This window comes from Rissa tridactyla, chromosome 12 (assembly GCF_028500815.1).
Source record: "Rissa tridactyla isolate bRisTri1 chromosome 12, bRisTri1.patW.cur.20221130, whole genome shotgun sequence".
NCBI classification, from domain to species: Eukaryota; Metazoa; Chordata; class Aves; order Charadriiformes; family Laridae; genus Rissa; species Rissa tridactyla.
In genome coordinates this window covers 11,013,305-11,032,246 of record NC_071477.1, presented here as the reverse complement: position 1 = coordinate 11,032,246, position 18,942 = coordinate 11,013,305, and the positions used below count along the sequence as shown (strand labels likewise).

The 18,942-nt window shown below is 44.0% G+C and overlaps 2 protein-coding genes across 5 annotated transcripts; one reads left to right on the top strand and one right to left on the bottom strand.

The window, feature by feature from the left end:
- Positions 1-255: 255 nt before the first annotated feature.
- SERINC3 (serine incorporator 3) lies at positions 256-8,421 on the top strand. The gene is made up of 10 exons (XM_054218913.1): positions 256-411; positions 885-1,046; positions 1,498-1,691; positions 2,828-2,907; positions 3,620-3,757; positions 4,609-4,778; positions 5,516-5,606; positions 6,012-6,189; positions 6,625-6,852; positions 7,510-8,421. The coding sequence occupies exons 1-10, from the start codon at positions 373-375 to the stop codon at positions 7,646-7,648; spliced, it is 1,419 nt and encodes a 472-aa protein (XP_054074888.1). The 5' UTR covers positions 256-372; the 3' UTR covers positions 7,649-8,421.
- Positions 3,751-18,286, bottom strand: TTPAL (alpha tocopherol transfer protein like). 4 transcript variants are annotated; one of them, XM_054218919.1, is made up of 6 exons: positions 18,219-18,286; positions 16,104-16,556; positions 15,187-15,380; positions 13,191-13,301; positions 12,256-12,453; positions 3,751-4,098 (listed from the first exon to the last, which is right to left on the bottom strand). In XM_054218919.1, the coding sequence occupies exons 2-6, from the start codon at positions 16,540-16,542 to the stop codon at positions 4,081-4,083; spliced, it is 960 nt and encodes a 319-aa protein (XP_054074894.1). In that variant the 5' UTR covers positions 16,543-16,556; positions 18,219-18,286; the 3' UTR covers positions 3,751-4,080. The 4 variants fall into 4 exon arrangements, 3 of the variants coding, with proteins under 3 accessions (XP_054074894.1, XP_054074893.1, XP_054074892.1); XM_054218918.1 differs by lacking the exon at positions 3,751-4,098 and adding an exon at positions 8,704-10,129; XR_008469060.1 differs by lacking the exon at positions 3,751-4,098 and adding an exon at positions 10,066-10,129 and having other exon boundaries at positions 10,967-12,453.
- Positions 18,287-18,942: the final 656 nt, after the last annotated feature.

Here is an 18,942-nt window from a genome sequence, read left to right as displayed (position 1 = left end):
CCAGCGGCCTCCGGGAGAGGGCGGGATCATTCATTGGCTTGTGCTGCTGGAGGAACCGCCTACTCACAAACCCTTCCGACCAATCAGCGTCCCTTCTCCCTACGTCAGCCTCGCGTCGGAGGAGGCGGAAGAAATGTGCATAAACAACAACTCCCCCGCGCGCTCCCCGCGCCGCCCCCGCCTGTCCTCCTGCCCGCGCGCGGCTCTATCCTGCCTTCCCATTGGCGGGCAGCTTCTTCAGCACGCGCCAGCACGGTGGGGACAGCCAATGAGCGGCGCCGGCGCTGAAGGGCGGCCGCCTGACGCCGCGGGGTGGGGGCGGAAGCAGGAAGTGGCCGGAGGGCGCTCGGTGGCGGCGGCAGCAGCGGCGCCATGGGTGCGGCGCTGGGGGTCTGCTCGCTGGCCAGCTGGGTGAGTGGCGGCGAGGGCAGACGGTCAGACCCTTGGGGAGCGGCCCCGGCCCCGAGCGGTGCCTCCGCTGGGGGGCCCGGCTCCAGTGCTTCCGCTGGCCGCCCTCCCGTGGCCTGTGGGCAGGACCCTGGTCCCGCCGGCTCCGGGAGCGGCTTCAGCCCCTCGGGGCAGAGCGGCAGCCAGGCTGTAGCTACACTGCTTCTTCCCCCCCTGGCCGGGAGGCGGGTCGCTAGCCTTGCCCGGCGGGGTCGGTGAGCGCGGCCCAGCCCGGCCCCCGGGAACGGAGCCCAGGCTGATAAGGCAGGTTGTTTACGGGTGTTTTCAAATACGATGTCAGTCAGAAGTGTCGGTGAAACGGCTTATCTGTGTGGTCCGGCAGGGAGTGGGGTGTCTGTAAGGGGGTTTGGGTTTTCCTCTCTCGAAACCGGCTCTGCTGCGAGGGGAGTGCCCTTACTGTTCTGTCTGTCCTTCAGATTCCCTGTCTGTGCAGTGGTGCCTCGTGTTTACTGTGCCGATGTTGTCCCAACAGCAAGAATTCAACAGTGACACGTCTTATCTATGCCTTCCTCCTCCTCCTCAGTACCATTCTTGCCTGCATTATGCTGGCACCAGGGATGGAACAGCAGCTCAAAAAGGTATGGAAGAAAAAGCCTCTTTCTAGCTGTTTGCAAAACCATTACTTGTGCCAGTGACTATTGATTCCCTTTACTGGGAATGGATTACATGAGAGACAGAAACACCCAAATGTGCTTTGTCCCCTGAGTTAAGAGATTGCATGTACTGAACAGCTTCTAGCTGAAATAGCAAATTCAGTGAATGTACTTTTTTATGTATGTGCCTGGTCTCTGAAACCTGACCAGACCTGGAGACAGCCAGTCATTATCTTGCTACTTTGGTATCTTCCTGTCTGCGTTTAGTGATGACACGGGGAAAGACGATAATGAGGTCTGTGCAGGCTGACTGAGCACAAGGTCTTTTGTTATCAGAACTCCCAGAAGAGAGCTGACTGAGAGCCTTAGCTGTTAGAGTACTTAATGTAATTGCAAATGCAGATGTAAATTCACAACTAAATGTGTCTTTGCTCAGATACCTGGATTTTGTGATGAAGGGCTTCATACTCGGATACCGCACATGAATGGCTTTGTCAGCTGCGATGTGTTTGTTGGATATAGAGCTGTGTATCGAATCAGCTTTGCCATGGCAGTGTTCTTCTTTCTCCTCTCTCTGCTCATGATACAAGTGAAAACAAGTAATGATCCTAGAGCCTCGGTACACAATGGGTATGTGTGTGAGCCAGCTGTCTGGTCTCCCAACTTGTTTATTCTCTCAGGTTTCTTTGCTGAACACAGTGGCGAGTTGTTTATGCATACATTGACATCCACAAGTTTATTTTCAACTGAATACAGAGTAACGCTTTAGTCTCCTGAAAAGCTTTCTATTTATGTAACATGTTCAATGTAGTGATAATGCTCCGAGGTTGGGTAACCGGAAGGGCAGTGCTCTGGGCAGCCCTCTGTGTTTCCAGAGATGCTAGATTTCAGCTAGTTTATATCCCCATCCTTGCGCTGACTCTAGCACTCATTGGGTCATTCACCAGGCCAGTCTGACTTGGTAATCCAGCAGAAACTGGTTTCTGATTTCTGATTCACTGACTTAACTGGGTTAGTTCTGGGATAGGAGACTGAATTATCATAGAGTCATTTAATTTGAAAGGAATGTTTGGAGAACATCTGATCCAAGCCCCTGCTCAGAGCAGGACCAATGTGGAGCAGGTTATCTGGGGTCTTGTCTAGTTGAATTTTGAATGTCTCAAAGGTGGGTGATGCTTTGACCTCTCTGTGAAACCTGTGCAATTTTTTGCAATATCTAATGTTAGTTTCTCTTTTTGCAACTTGCATATGTTGCCTCTTGTCCTTTCATTGTGCACCTGCAAGAAGAGTCTGGTTTTGTCTTCTTCACAGCTTTCTTTTAAGCAGTTGAAAACAGCAATCAGATCTCCCTTTTTCTTTCTCCAAGCTAAACAGCGCAGAGTTAGCCTTCCTCCCTGCAAGGATGAGCTCATGACTCACCTTCTGTTTCTTGGAGCAAGAGCTCCTCTTTCAGCACAGCTTTCTAGCTAGTCGGCCCCCAGTCTGTCCTGTTGCATGCAGTTTTTGTCACAGGTGCAATGCTCTGTATTTGCCTTTGATGAACTTTGAGGTTTCTGTCTGTCCGTGTCTCCAATGTATTGACCTTTGCTTCACCCTCTCACCTTGATTTGGTGAACATTGTTATCTGTAATCCCACTGAACACAACTTTTGTTTCTTTAAATTTAGACACTCATCTATGTACAGCAAGCTGCTTACAGATCATGTAAAATATGACCATTGTGTGCAAAATAAAACCAGTATTTTCAACTTATATCTTCTTTTAAAGGTTCTGGTTCTTCAAAATAGCTGCCATTGTGGCTATCATGGTTGGAGCATTTTACATTCCTGAGGGGCCTTTCACAAGAGGTACAGTTAATATGTCATCCTGGAATTCTGTCTAATAAACTCAAACCTTTTCTCAGACTTACCAGGCTATAGTTGTGATAGTGAAAGTTATCTTGTAGAAGACACAGATTCTGTCCTACTTCATTAGAGTATCTTAGTTGATCCGGTATTTTGGTGACCAACTGAAGTTATGACAATAAGCAATCTCTTTTCAAGTGCAGAAGTGTCATGTACTAATAATTTGGTACTCCATGACACAATCGGTACTGGGCTGAGTCTTTTGCCACTCTCAAGATTAGAGGCAGCTCAGAACTGGCAAGTGCTAAATGCTTCCCTAGAGCCTCTGAAAAATCTGTGCAAGAAACCTTTACTGTCTGGCCACATCACAGGAACTTGAAAAGGTTGTTGATCCTCACAGAAATGTGGCATGATGCTACTTATGTACACGAAGGTGTCTTGTGTTAGATCTTACATTCATTCTGGAAACACGTTGGGCTAAACATGCCTATGCTCAGCTTGACTAGCATAGGCTGCGCCCTTCTATAGCTGGGACTTGTTGCGTGTTTCTGCAGGATGGAGGCCAAAGTGATTAAGAGCAACTGCATTTCTAAATATAGTTTCAGATTTTTTCATTATTTTTCTGCAGTATAATTAGGAGCTTTTTATTTTTTTTAAACTAGGGTAGCATGGAAATGATGAAAGCTAACCCTGTTTTTCTTGCTCCCTTTTCTAGCTTGGTTTGCTATTGGTGTTTTTGGAGCCGTCGTCTTCATTCTTATCCAGTTGGTGCTTCTTGTGGACTTTGCTCACTCCTGGAATGAGAGCTGGGTTAAGAAAATGGAGGAGGGAAATTCTAAATGCTGGTATGCAGGTAGGAATCTTAACCGGTAAAGGATTTGTTTCTGCTGGACAATACTCTGCAGAATGTCACTTGCTAGTTTGCAGACGTACCTAGAATTACACTCCACAGTCTCCTTGAGTTACTACTGCAAACATTTGGAACTAATAGCTGCAGTGTTGCTTTTTTTCTCACGAAATAAAATGCACAATATTTTAGGCTTGTGATTAGCAGATCCAACAGTCATAATTAACAACACTTGCCTAGTTTGCAGTGTGGGTGCAGAATAGTAGCCTGGATCTCTTCAACTCGACTTTGCTTTGCCACCTCCCCTCCTGAGGTCCTCGGGAAGTCCGTTACGTCAATGACAGTGGCTGCAGTACAACACAAAGCATGCCTTAGCGCACGTTCCTGAGCTGACCACTAAATTACAAAGTGCTAATTGTTGTGGTTCTTTGCTCATAGCTATGAATGCTGCAACAGCATTTTGTAGCTTATAAAGAACATAGCAGAATGGAAATGAAAATGAGTGTCCTCTAGCACAGAAGGGTGAATTCAAGGCTTATAAATAGCCCATGAGAAGTGTGCAAAAAGCACTCTCATTTTGACAGTGTGGCTTGACATCAGTTAAACCAATTAAACTGCCGCTGAAAGGCAGGTCTTATTCCCCTGATGGCAGCATTGGCTTTCCTCTGAGCTATGCTGCTTAGTGAGCCAAAGCAGAAATTTAGCCATACCTAATAAAAATGCGTTCTGCTCGCCTAGTTTTCTGAACTAGACCTCCAAGTGAGGAAGGGGGACTCTCCCATTACATCCCCTCCCATCACCTTAGATGTACTGATAAACTACATGTGTATTTTAACAGTTAATTTTTTTTCCTCCAGCTCTGCTGTCCTGTACAAGCTTGTTCTATGCCTTGTCGCTGGTTTTTGTTGTGCTTTTCTGTATTTTCTACACGAAGCCTGATGACTGCACTGAGAACAAGGTCTTCATAGGCATTAATATCATCCTGTGCATTGCTGTCTCCGTTGTTTCTGTCCTTCCAAAAGTTCAGGTATTATTTTTCTCTGCTATTTTCTTCTGAAATACAAAGCAGGGAAGTAACAAAGATGTAGTACCAGTTCAGTCAGACATAAGAACTTGAAAATTTGGCTATCATAGCTATGCTAGCTAGGAACATTTTAAAAAAATAATCTTGCTCTGAAACCCACGTGCTAAGTAGTGACTATTTCCTGAAGATAGGCGTTTTTTGGCTAACATTGTTTTGGACTTTGTTTCCATGTGGAGGACTGCTGGTGTGGTTTTAGTGGTGAAGGTTCTGACAGAACAGAGAAACCCATTAGGGAAAAGCAAAATAAGATGGGAATTTATTGGCTTAATACTGTGGCTTTGAAATTATGGTTAAGCATGTTTAATATGAGAGGAAGCTTGCATGTTACTTGATTCTGAACTTGGTATTGCTCAAATAAATCCCATGCTACATTTGTATCTCCATAACTTGTTTAGGAAGTCGGGATTAACTCAGTAAGAACTCATAACCAAATCCTGGGTGCAGAAAAACTGAATTTGGTTTGCTTATTCCTTCTATGTTTGAGTTCCTCACTACATAAATTGTATTACTCTAAGGATTTTCTTCCAGTCTTTTAAACATAGAACAAAGCCCAATGCATTTCTAAAATATAAAGTTTTGCATGCTAGTAACTGTTGAGTCTGTGGCAGTAGGGTAAAATTATCCAACTATAGGTAAAACTTGCCCTTTTGACCTTGTCTTGCTATTCTGTCTTTGAACAGGAACATCATACTTACTCTGGCCTCCTCCAGTCCTCTGTCATCACGCTCTACACCATGTATCTCACTTGGTCAGCCATGTCCAATGAGCCTGGTAAGCAACAGGCTGTCTCGAGGAACAGATTCTGCTGTGAAAGCAGAAGCTGATGATGGGGCTCATAGTTATTAGAGCTCACTGTGTGAGGATTGCTGATCTGTCCAGATAAAATTGAGGCAGTAGAGCTGATATTACTGAAACCATCAAATTGCCTCTTTTCAGAATTAAGCTGGGGTATTAGGGTGGGGGGAAACAGTGTCAGGGCATGATAATTGTATTTATTTATTACACCCTTGCCTAGCTCCCAGAAAGAAAAAGTAGTCCATGCCATTGCTGCCTCTGGGGTATCAGAGAGATCGTGAGTTAGAGGGAATGGAAAATTGCAAACTTGTCTGCCGTCTTTTGTTAGCTAAATGCTGTCAAAGCTCATCTCTCTTTAATCTGCCTTGAAATCTCTTTCAGAACGAAACTGTAACCCAAGTTTGCTGAACATCATTATCCAGATAGCTACTCCCACAGTTGCTCCAGCAAATACCACTGTTGTACCTGCTACTCCAGCTCCCCCCAAGTCCCTACAGTGGTGGGATGCCCAGAGTGTTGTTGGATTGATTATCTTTGTCCTTTGCCTCTTATATTCCAGGTAGGACCTGCACTGCTATCAAATGATAAACAAACAACTGTGATTTGTCTGCTTTTTTTTTTTTTTTGAATCGGGGTCTAGTGAAAAATATACCTGCATTTATTAATATCCAGCTGCTCTCTCAGCCCAAGCCTAAATATGGCTAATAAAACTGTGGTCTGTGTTGTGGATGAGGATAGGCTTTATTAGCCCAATTCAGATAACAGAACAAAATGTGTTATAAGACCTGGACTAGGAACACTATTTAATTAGGTTAACAAAAGCTCAGTTGAAAACAGATCTCATTGAGGAAATTCCTGTGTTTCCGGATGGATTTTAAAAATTGTTATTTGCTAGTCCCCGACATTTACTGTGGTCAGTTGCTTGCTTTATTAGCAAACATAGCTAACTGAAAAAGGAGTTTTTAACTATGTCTATCTTTTGGTTACACTTCAGCATTCGCTCTTCAAGTAACAGCCAGGTGAACAAGCTGACACTGTCTGGGAGTGACAGTGCCATTCTGGAGGAGACTGCGGGAACAGGCAGCGGGGCTGCAGAGGAAGGAGAAGTGCGCCGTGTCATGGATAACGAGAAGGATGGTGTTCAGTACAACTACACCTTCTTTCACTTCATGCTCTGTCTCGCCTCTCTTTACATCATGATGACACTCACAAACTGGTACAGGTAAGAGCAAGACAGAAAGCGATGGGTTGTATGTGCCAGCCAGTGTTTCTAGGTGGAGAGTCCTGCCATATAGCCTGCTCCTGCCAAGCTGGTTAAGGTGTTGTCCCTATCCCAGTTACATTAGAGTTGTGCCTTCTCAATTTTATGTTGCTGAATTAAGACATAAAAAGGTAAAATCATCTGTTGTAGTCCTAGCGGACTGCTTCTCAGCTGCAAGGGCAGAAAGGGCCATCCTTCAGATAGGCAAGCAGCAGGAAGGACACATAGGAAATTGGTTTAAGGTAGCGTCCTGTGAAGTTTGTCAGAGGCCAGCCTAATGTTACTGGCTCTTCACCCTGGGAAAGATGTGCAGGGACAGCCATACGTGCCACTGGAATGGAGATAAGAATTCCTAGACCTGTTGGGAGCACTTGGACACATCCTCTGCTGCTGCAGCTTATGACTGTTTTCCCCAGGACTGCCATATTGTATAAATTAGCAAGTACACTGACAGAGCAGCAGCCATCAGGAGTCTATTGCTGGCTGAGTTGTCTTATGTTCCCTCAAAGGCTTTTGCACTGGAGTGTCCCAAATGATGGGGACAAATTCATATAAGAGGTAGCAAGGAATAATGGAAGGTGCCTTCTGTATCTATTAATTGACTACTTTACTTTTTAGCCCTGATGCAGATTTTAAGACAATGACAAGCACCTGGCCAGCTGTGTGGATGAAGATAACCTCCAGCTGGCTTTGTCTCCTTCTCTATTTTTGGACCCTAGTGGCTCCTCTTGTCCTTACTAATAGGGACTTCAGTTAAATTGCTGCACCTGTCTGAGCTTACAAAAGTGGAGAGCTTTTTGCTGAAAGCCAAAATGTTTGTGTATTGCTTTAGTTACACTGTCCACGTTACTGTTTCTTATGTTAACATGCAGGTGGATAGAAAGTTATGTATTGCATAATGCTTGGTGCAGGATCAAAATTATCATCAGTTATCTTTCTATTTTAACCTTCAGTCATGGTTATCTTATTACTACACTTTTAAAATTCACTACAGCTGTGCTGTTAAAGCACAGACTTATGTTATGTCCAATAGCCACAACCTTTCTATTGAATAGAAGTAACATTTAGCTAAATATGAAGTAATATATTTTAAAGAACAATTATATTCAGCATAATGCACTAGTATGCTAAGGCTTCAGTTCCTGAAAGCGTAAGCCATGCTGCTTGACTTCTACATTCAACTGTAAAAGTTTTATTTAAATTTACACTTACTTACCTTCCTATGTTGCGGCAAACCCCTTCCCCGCCCCCCCCTTATTCCTCACCAAAAGAACAGAACTTTGAGATTGAAAAACTGATTAACTCTAATGCCTTTTAAGAACAAACTTGCCCTTCCTAAGGGCAACTTCTTTTTTAGTATGTTTGCCAAATATTGAGTGGTAAGTGTATAAGCATAAAGCTTAAACAACTTTATGATTACAGTGGAAAAATAAAGCTTCTAATTGATTGCTTACAAAAAGAATTATTATTATTGACACTAAGGCATTTGCACTGTAAACTCATTTGAATAAAGTGGACTAACTACTGAAACTGTCCCAGCTCTTTTGAGAAGTGTTAAGAAGCAGCAGTTATTCTGCAATGCAAAATACTGCATCCAATGATTAAAATGCTAGTTAGCTGCTGCAGTGTGCAGTTGGATGTCAGCTCCTCTCTCTTGAAGTTGCTCAGGTACAGTTGTTCAACTAAAACTTAGTTCTGCAGTAGAAAGCAACACTTTTGACTAATGTAACATGTGGGACTAAGTAATGTCACTATTGACTTACATTAAAATACACCAAGACAACACAAGGCAAAAATATTTAAAATAACAAATTAGCAGCTGTTACAATGTGTTTAATCACCCAGTCATGCATCATAAAATTTACACATTTTGACCACTCCATTTTATAAAATGCAATATAAAAATAAATTTTGTCAAAATAAGATGTACACTTAACCACCCAACACCTCTAGGCCCACATAAAATAGGAGGCAAAATTATTAGCTTGACTAACACTATGATTAACTCATGCCAAAATGAGATTTAACAAAAACAATACGTCACGCAATTCCTGAAAATACCTCAGGGTTTGTAACACCCATTTGCAAAAGTATAAATTCAAGTACTTTTATGTACAGTATGCAGCTACCTTTTGTCCCACTTAATGCTAAAAGCCATGGCTGCCCAGTGCAGTTCAACTATTTTTCCTTATTACATGTTGGATTTGGCAGTAGGGCTTATGTACTGGGCAAGGCATATAAAAAAACCTCTGGAAATAGTTATTTCAAGTGGAAAACAAACAAACCTGTAAGCTTTTCTTATCTCTTGACTTGCAGATAAGGAGACTCTATACTTAAAATGAGCGTTTATTTTCCAAACGCTGACATGAGAAATTTTGGGAACAAACTGATTTCTCTGCTAGTAAGTGCCAAAGCTCAAAGAGCATTCTCAGCTCAGTAGTCAGGCACATATAAGACAGAGCTGTTCTTTCTCTATGACAAGCCAAGCACTGGTTACAAACCTGAAAAAGGTAAGGATACAGCTCAATAAAGTTGCAACTCTCTGAGTTCTAAAGCCAAGAAAGAGCAAATTAGAAGTAGCAGTTAGATGCTTGATAAAGGTAAGCCTGGCTTAGTTCAAGCATCCTGACATCAACTGCCCAGCAGCCAGCTTTAAGAAAAAGAAGTTCTGGAGGCATAGCATGGGCTATTTTCGGCATTGATAATGTAGCCTTATCTATTATGTTTAACTCATACGTTTTATTCTTAGTTTCTCTGCAAGCAGAGGAGAAAAGGGGAGGGAGAGATGGATCTAGTTTGCCTACTATTTAAGGCATGCAAGAGAATATAAAAGCCTGAAAAAAGGTTTGGTTTCTGTAGAGGTTCCACAGCCTTCTCCTGAACACCACTAGATTTTTTTTCTTTTTGAAGGACACTAAATTGAATTTTGAATATTCAAACTCGCTCTCTAGTAGCTACATAAGGAGAACAAAGTAGTTCTGTTCTTATAGGTTAACTTCAAACCCTGCAGCACAATTAAGGAAAGAATATCAAATACCAGTCATGCCTTCACCTCTGGGAAAAATGGTCCATCCATTTTTTGTTGTACATTGTGTCTGGAACTAAGAGGCACTAAAACAACATAAATACCACCCTCTCTGTTCTGGCAGTTAAAGGGCATGGGCAGCCACTTACCTTTCTAAGTCCTGGTGCTGTGTGCCACTGTCTTGCTAGGTGGCACAAAAAACTCAATTAATCTCTGCAAAACACGCAGCATGTTCTGCTCAGAAATGAGGAGGAAATGGCTAGCAGTACTCTTTTACCTTATTTTAAGTAAATGAAAATGGTAAGGTGTTTCTCCCCCCAGCACTACAGGTAATAGCCAAAGAGGAAAAAGAATTGACTTACAAAGGTAGGAAGAGTCAGATTTTTCAGTGAGGAAAATTCATCTCTTCCCACCTTTAATCTAAAGCAGTTCAAGTGATGAGTTCCTTGCTCCCACAAATTCTGAACTGCTACCCAGAAAAAAGCTTTATGGTTCACCCCTTTCCAAAACCCAGTCTCCTTTTATAATGCTCAGATAACAGGTATGGCATTTGCTACCCCTAGGATAAGGATAACCAAGATAAGATCTGCTGCCAGATCAGGAAGTCATTATGGTGGTAGAGGCGTCTCTTTTTGGCAGTGCAACCGTGCTGTAGGGGGACTGAGAGGAAGACAGACATTCAAAACAGAGTTTGGCACTTTGAAAAATGAATGTCTGAAATTCTCAAGATGCTTTAGTTTTATATTTACAGAAACATAACTGGTACCTATAATCACCCTTGACACTAAATAAAGATTTCATCCAGAGAAAGTGCTCTAGAGATAAGTCTCCAGTGAGAAGGGATGTTCTTTTTCACCAAATAGCGAAATATTTCACCTTGAAGTATCAGGGTGTGCTTTCCTGGTCCAAGTGAGGTTTCCCATCTCCACACTATTTTATAGTGCAGAAAAACGTGCAAAGAGTGTGCTGAGAGTTAAGTTCTAATTCAAGACCATTAAACAGACTGAACTTGGGGAGTGGGAACAGCTTATTTAGACAAAGGTATCTTACCCTGATTTGACATCGGAGTCTTAGTTCTGTCTCTAGACAAAGACCTAGAAGCACAGGCATACACGCTACAGGTAAATATTACAGAGATTATTAAAGTCAAACTTCATACAGGAACTTGACAACCAAAGACAGAAGAGGTCAACAAAGTTGCAAACAAAGTTGTAAAATTGCACAAAAGAGCAGACAAGCACGGTGAACAAAGTGCTACAATGCCAGGAAATTTAAGAATGTGCTTTCAAATAGCCTGTCTGCATTTGGTTTCACAAACTTAAACTCAAATTCTGCCTAAAGTAACAAGCCAAAGCAGCACCTTGCTGTCTTAAAGTATTGCCTTCTATACATCGTATGCCAACTGCTACAAAGCCTCCTTGCAAACTGTATGTATGAGTTACTGACCCAATTCCTCATCACAACCAGCTGAAGAAAAGAACAACTGACAATGTGGGAAGGTGGCTGACATAGCTTTTTCTTATTTGGTCCTGAACCTCATTATTTGAAGCTGTTATCTAATCAAAAGCATTAGTACTTAATCTGAAAAACTTCCTGTTTTCTGAAAATGAAGATTGCACCTGTTTATAATAAGCCTTGGCATAGATGTTATAGTAGTTAATCCACCAGTTATAGTTTTTCCTACTGTGAGGAAGTTTCAGAGATAATCTCCATACTGGTATTCATGGATAAGAAAGTTTTTCTGTATATTAATTTGAGACAAATATCATTGACAGGCCAAGTTAGACTTCATGTTTTTAAGCAATCTTCACTGACAGAAGTACATTTTGCAGGGTTCAAAAGCAATTTTCTTGTCTTGGATTACTGGTGTTTGCAGAAGGGGAAGGGAACAGATGGTCACAAGGCTAGTAAATCATTCTTGTCACTTTTCCATCTGTGTTGGGAGGGGGTAAGAAACTATCAAGCTTACCATCCTGCAATATTTTTGTTTTCTTTATCATTAGCAAGAATAGGCCAGTTTGCATCATTCACACCGAGGTTGATGAACCTCAAGCATTTTACGTAACTTGTGCTCTTTGCCTTTACCCTCCCCGAACTCTGCCCTGCCCCCTTTGTACCCTCTTCAGCTTCCTTTGGTTCTACAGTGTAAAGTGCCTCAGCAGTCTGTTCCTCACTGCAGGTTTAGGAGTAAGGCAGAGTTCACAACATCACCTATCAGAACAGATCTTGACTGTGCAGGAAAACTTCCTTTCACTGGTTTGTTAGTAACAGTAATAGAGCTGAGGTTTCATGCCTCGCAGAGAATCATCACATTGCTTTTCATCAGCATCCCCACTCACTAGCATGTCATGGGGAGAGCTGTCACATGGGAGAACCAGCTGGGAGAAATCATGCAGAAAGTCCTCTTCAGAGGCTAGGAGCAGCTCATTCCATGCAGAGATGTCCAGCTTCCCTGCAGTACCACCGTACTCTTCAGGAAGGATCACTGGAGGAATGTTTTGATGAAGGGAATTCAGATCACAGCCATGAAGAAAAAACTGAAGAAGCAGGCAAAAGATAGCTTCAATAGTGCATATCAAACACTTCACAGCAAATTACTGAAACAGTCGACTAACAAGCTTATTTTGAGCTAAAGAGCAAATTTTAGAAGTGATGACATTATGGGCAAGTGGCAGCATACAACACTGGGCAGGTGCAGTTAGACACACTAGTGAGAGAAGCCTTGAGATGATCCAAGTCTAGTGCAGTTTAAATCCTAGCAAGAGCAACAACATTTGCTAGCCTGCACAGAGGTTCCAAATTCAACTAGTCCCCAAGTTCGTTCATGGGATTGGAAGGAGTTATCCTTGTGGAAAAAAGCATCATCCTTTGCAACTACATCCAGTCCTATGGCAAGAATGCTAATGCCGTGCCATCAGGGAGAAGAGCAAGGAAGGGGCAACACAGATTTCATGTGACAGCATCTCATAAACCAAGTGTTACTTGCCAAGAAAATCCAACACCAAGAATGGTATTAGTGTCCCGAATACATAGCACGTGTGCTAAAGAACCATACTGATGTTATGCCAATATTATATTCCTCAAAGCTTCTCTCTCATGAAGAATTTTACCAACCGGCATCTTTTAAAAATTAAAGCAGAAAAGACCAGTTAGATCAAGTAAATGGCACCAACATTTTTCTAGCTGTGAGGTTTTTCAACAGTTTTTAATTCCAGTGGCCAAGCGAGGAACTTACAAACACTAGCATTAATGTTAAAATGACACAAATCCTTACCCGATTTGCTATCTTTTCCTTCAGAAAAGGCTTGATGATTGCAAAAATGCCTTTGAATATACGAGGCTCATTTATTATGTTAACGGCTTTTATTCGAATGGGGAATCCATCCTGAAGAGTAAAGAAGATTTTTATAATGCAGTTTAAAAACATTTGCCATCTTCCTCTTTTTAAAATCTCCTGAGACTGACTGCCAGCACAACCCACTGGCTCCCAAATTTCCATCTGAGGTGAGGTATCAATATAAACCAATATGGCAACAGAAACGCACCTTGTAATACGGAATACTCCTAAAATGAGATCAGTGGGCATAAAAATAAAGTCAAGAGACAAGAAAACTTTGCATTGGGAAATATATTTCTGTCAGTAAAGCTTCATTTCTTATGTTGTTCTTCATCTCCCCTGACAAAGGCACTTAGGTAATCACTGTCCTTCAAGTATTCCCAACCCTGATAAGGATGCAGTTACAAAGTGATAACCGCAGCTTCTGAGGAGTGCACCAGAGCAGGCTGGTTCTAACAGTGTGTCCAACTACAAGATTTGGTGCCCAAGATACTCTAAAATGTGGTTTTATATAAGGAAGAAATATCACTGTTTTTCTGCCATTCCAACTATTCTGTCATGCTAACTGCAAAAGACAAACAGGCTCTGCTGCTAAAAGAACACACTGTGTCTCCTATACAACACAGTTTAAAACAAAAGTTAGTTATGGGATTTCTGCCAGAGAAATTTATTTGCAGAAACATTTTTCCAAGGCAAAAGCTCATGATTGGCAATTAAAGCCTCCTGTGCCAGAGTGAAGTTTCTTTCCCTTATAACCAGGTCTACATATACAAAGTAGTCAATGCTTGGAGGGAAAAGCAGGTAACATGCACTGCAGGAGTATTTTTCTCCTTATGAAACTGATCTTTACAAGTGATGCAGCTCAGCAAGGTTGATGCAACGTGTTTATATACCACCCATACCTTTTTGTCCTTAACCAAGCCCAGCTTTTGCTTTGTGAATAGCTTCCACTAATAACAGCAGGATACCCATCACTTTATTTGTACAAATTATATGTGGGTTCAGACAATTAAATGACACATTTAGATCATAATTTAAAGGACTGAGTTCTTATATAGGCATTCATAAACTCACTAGTCTCATTTTTATAAACTCCCCTGATTCCCCCTTCCTTATCCTGCCCCACCTGCCACAGATGCAACAAAGAACATAGCAAGGTCAGGCCAGAATAAAAGTTATGAGGGAATGAACCCATTTAAGGGAAGTTTTCCTCATCTCACTCCTCCAGATAGCCCACTAAAACATCAACTAAGATCATCAGACCTTCCTGCCACTTTGGCCAGGTTATTCCTCACTCCTTTCACCTTCTTATTTTGTACAACTCCACTTATGCACTTAGAGCGACTCCCTTGCTCTAACTTGCTCTCCATCATTTTCCTTCCAAACATCTAGTCAGAGATCCTTTTTATTACTGTCTTTTTTGCTGCCCCCTATGCTGAAGAAGCCTCTCTTCCTTCAAATCCTCCTCAAGTCACACCCATTCAAAAGTCCTCTCTGCAAAATTTTTGCAGCAGTACTTGAACTTGCACTCGCCCAGTGGCAAGTGACCTGCTCCATCTTGGCTGACAGGAACCATTTAAGTAACGAGCCATTTCTCGGCATTCAGGCAAAACAGTGTCTTCTCTCTAACCGTATTTCACTGCTCTCTCTCTCTCTCTCTCCCTTACCACTACCAAGCAGAACTACTTCTTTCTGTTCCAACTCAAAGTTTGCATTTCTAATGCAAATTTAGTTTTAGGGATGTAAAAGTCAAAAAAAAAGCAAGTGAGGTAAGTTGGCAAGGGTCTGAGAAACTGGTTGGGCAGAGACATGTTTTAACTCTGCTCGTAAAAGCCAAGATGCTTAACTTTCCAGTGACATAGTCAAGAATTCTAGACACAGCAGCAGTCATTTACAATGCACAAGCTTATTTTCCCACCAGTTCAGGTCTTACCTGAAGAATTCCAATCACTTTTTTGGCTACAAAAGGACCAAAATGAGACGCCTTAGATAAGCTGACTCCTTTGTAGTCTGCCAGGATTACAATTCCATTCACCTGGGTCTCTTCGGACTGAATGAGTTTTTCTAACGTTAAGTATATGGCACGAATGTTCTCAGTAATCGGATAATTACTGGGTGTCCATCTGTCTGAGGTTACAAGACATGGATGGTAAGTCGGAGAGTAAATATAAGCTAACAATACACATTCCAAAAACTGATTTTCTATTTTCCTGGACTCTTAAAAGTTAGTCTTTAATAGCCACAGTCCTAGTTGAGAGCAGCCTTTCTTAAGCAAGGGATAAATGGCAACTCATGTTTACTTCAGGGAGCAAAGGCAATGGTTTTAAGAACCCCGTTCTCCACCCAGCACAGCTTATTAGAAGCAGTTTCAGCTCAGAAAGAAAGCAGGTAAATGGAAAGGAGGAGAATGAATGAAGAGAAATTTACAGCAAGCCTGGCAGCACCAAAAGCACACGGAAGGCTCTGATTGTTTACACGGGAGTCAAAGCCACAGGCTCCTCTCTCCACTTATTGTCAAAGCAAATTACAAGCTTCTAACTGTAGGCCAGCAGCCCTGTTTCAATTTGAGTTACTACACAATAATTTTTCTTGAATCATCTAATATTTAATCAACCCACCTCACTGCATTTTTGTTTTGACATAACTGCAGTTATTGCTGACACAGGAAAAGGAACTGATATAACGTTGGCTAACGGCAAACATGTTCCTTCACAAGTTAACTTCTCCAGTTTCAAAGGGAACCCACATTCTTTGTGTAAGTAACCAGTGCTCACAGGAGAGCAGGAAACACATTTTTTGCTCAGACACACCTCAAAGATGGAGAACAAAGACATTAATGCATTTCAATACCTGGACGGATGCAGACGACATGGCGTCCCTCTGGGTCCAGACGAGGCAGCACAGTGACAAAACCAGACTCTAGGACAGGCTTTATTGCGGACGGCTTCAAATTGTTGAAGACCTCAGGCCAGCTCCTCCTACAGGTGTGGTAGTTCACCAGAAGCTGAAGCGCTCGATCATAATCGAATTTCCTGGCTCTGAGGAATCTTAGCAAAAAAGCATCGTCCAGGCAGGTCCCCAGGGAGGGATAGTCTTTGCACACCATATCTCGGAGCGCTTGCACATCACGGAGCCTCCATTCAGGTTTCTCTTGGAGCTCTTCCCGGGCTTTGGTAATGAGATCAGGAGACAGTGAGCAAACATACTTTGGCCGATCTGGCAAGAACTCATTGTCTGATGGAGACCCCGCTGACGGACTTGTCCTGGTGCAGTCACTGTCTCCTGACATAGTGTAGCAGGGATCTGTCAAAAACCAAGTGCTACACATGACAAACAATCCCATGCAGTACCAAGCTTATTTATTATTTACATATTTATTATATCCTACATCCTTCCATTTCCCTAGTGACAAGACTGCCCTTGCAAGGATCGGCACTGCAGCTAGAAGTACAGTTCAGACATTTTAATTCTCTTCCTAGGATTAGAAAGTGCAGGTTTCTCTAATCTCTTTATCCTGCATAGCAGGTAGAAAACAACCTTAGATGAAACTTAACCAAATAAAAAAAATAATAATTAAAATATAGAATTACAAAGCTTCATTAAAAAATACAGAGTTTAATTTGCCTTAACGTTTATTTCCTATGTCAAATTGGAAACTAAAGCAAACATATTCCTGTTAGGCAGGATTCTCACATTTGGTCAAATTACACCCTCTTCTGAGAAACTCTCCTAGCTGAGCCCAGACAGACGGGAGTTTTCATTAACTTCTCTGGCAAAAACGTATGTCAATCAGCATGTCTGTCCAAGTGAACGTTTTGAGCAATTCAGGAGGAGCAGCATTCAGGAATATAAGAAATGGCTGCAGTTCACAGACTGGATAAGCAGGTGAGAAAATTACAGGCTCTTATGCCAGCACCGCATGGGTATTAAGGTAGGCTTAATCTAGTTTGCAGTGTGCTGCCAATATTTCTGAAGTAGGAGCTGAATTTCCAAATTCAGTAGCAAGTGGATAGAGTGACAAATTATAAAATTATAAGTCTGGCGTACTTCCTGTAGCTTGACCTGGGACTGGAAGGGAAAAATACGCCTTTTTTTCCTGAGCTAGTCCTATTCAGAGTCACTCACAACACACGATACCATTCCTGGGTGTCACACAGGAATCGTCTCTCAGAATAATACCTGTCCCATGTAACCAGCTTCCCTCTTGCAGCTCAATCGCTTACTTCTGCCACGCCTTCCCCAGGCTCCTCGGGGAAGACCCTGGGGCACTGGGATCACTCACAGGGATGTGCTCCATCTCGCTACAGCCTGGGCTGTGCAGGACGTGCACGGGCAGGCTTCTGCAGAGGAGCTGGCAGCAGGGAGCAGCACTCCCTCCCCACTTTTCTCACGGCTGAGGGCCCCAAATCCTTGGTTTGTGCCCCAATAGCCTGAGCATCTGCCTGCAAACAGCACTGGAGCCCCCTGCACCCTGCCAGTGCTCCGGGCACCAAATGGGGCACAGGGGCGAGGAGGCCCCCCCAGCCCCTCAGTTCCAGCACTACCCACACACACACTCCACAGCCCCAGCATCAGCCCCGCACACCCCACAGCCCCTCAGCTCCAGCATCATCCCCCTGCACACCCCGCCACAGCCCCTCAGCAACAGCATTAAGGCCCCTCAGCTCCGACATTAACCCTCCACACCCTCACAGCCCCTCAGCTCCGACATTAGCCCACCCCCGCCACACACCCACACACCTCCCCCAGCCCCTCAGCTCCGACATTAGCCCACACGCCCGCCCCCCCCCCACCCCCCCCCACAGCCCCTCAGCTCCGACATTAGCCCACACACCCCCCGCCCCGCCCCTCAGCTCCGACATTAACCCCACACAGCCCTTCAGCCCCATGGCCCCCACACCATCACGCAGCGCCCCCCCATCAACACCCCAGCCCCACATCTCCTCCCCGGGTCCGCCGCCGTACCGGAGCGCTCCCGCGCAGCAGCGCCGTCTCCAGGCAGCAGCGCCCCGGAACTGCCGCGGCTGCCCGGAAATGACGCACTCGCCACGCATGCGCGGTGCCGCCCGGGCGCTGCGGGCCCCGCGGTGCCGGCCCGGAGCTCTGCCCGGCGGGTGCCGCAGGGTCCCTTCTCCCCGGTAACCTCCCCTCGTCGGGCGAAACGATCGTGAGAGCGCCGGGGTGTTCGGCCGTGGGCCGAAAATGCGGGTTTTCCCCTGTCTCTGGCACCCGTGCGATGCGGCGTGAGGGAAACGAGGTACTTGAGGTGCCCAAAACTGGACACAATACTCAAGGTGCGGCCTCACCAGTGTTGAGTACGGCGGGGCAATCAGGCACAATTATATATATATATATATTTTATATATATATATATGTGCATTAAGCCCCCCGGAGCTGACCCTCGAGAGCAGGAGTGCTGGGGTGGTGACCTGCCATGTCCTCAGGGTTTCTCCCTGCCCAGGCTGGGCCTTCGTTTCCCCGTCTGGGCCCAAGCCGATATCTGAGACAGCAGCGACCTCCAGGGCTGCGAAGTGAGGAGGAAGGTGGCTGGGAATGGGGCCATGGCACCATCTGTGGGCCCCGGAGCATCTCCCTGCCAGCCAGAGCTCCCCAGCCAGCTGAAAGCTAGGGCAAGGGCAGAATGCAATGTACTAGACAACCTCTGGAAGTGTCCTTCAGCCACGTTTCC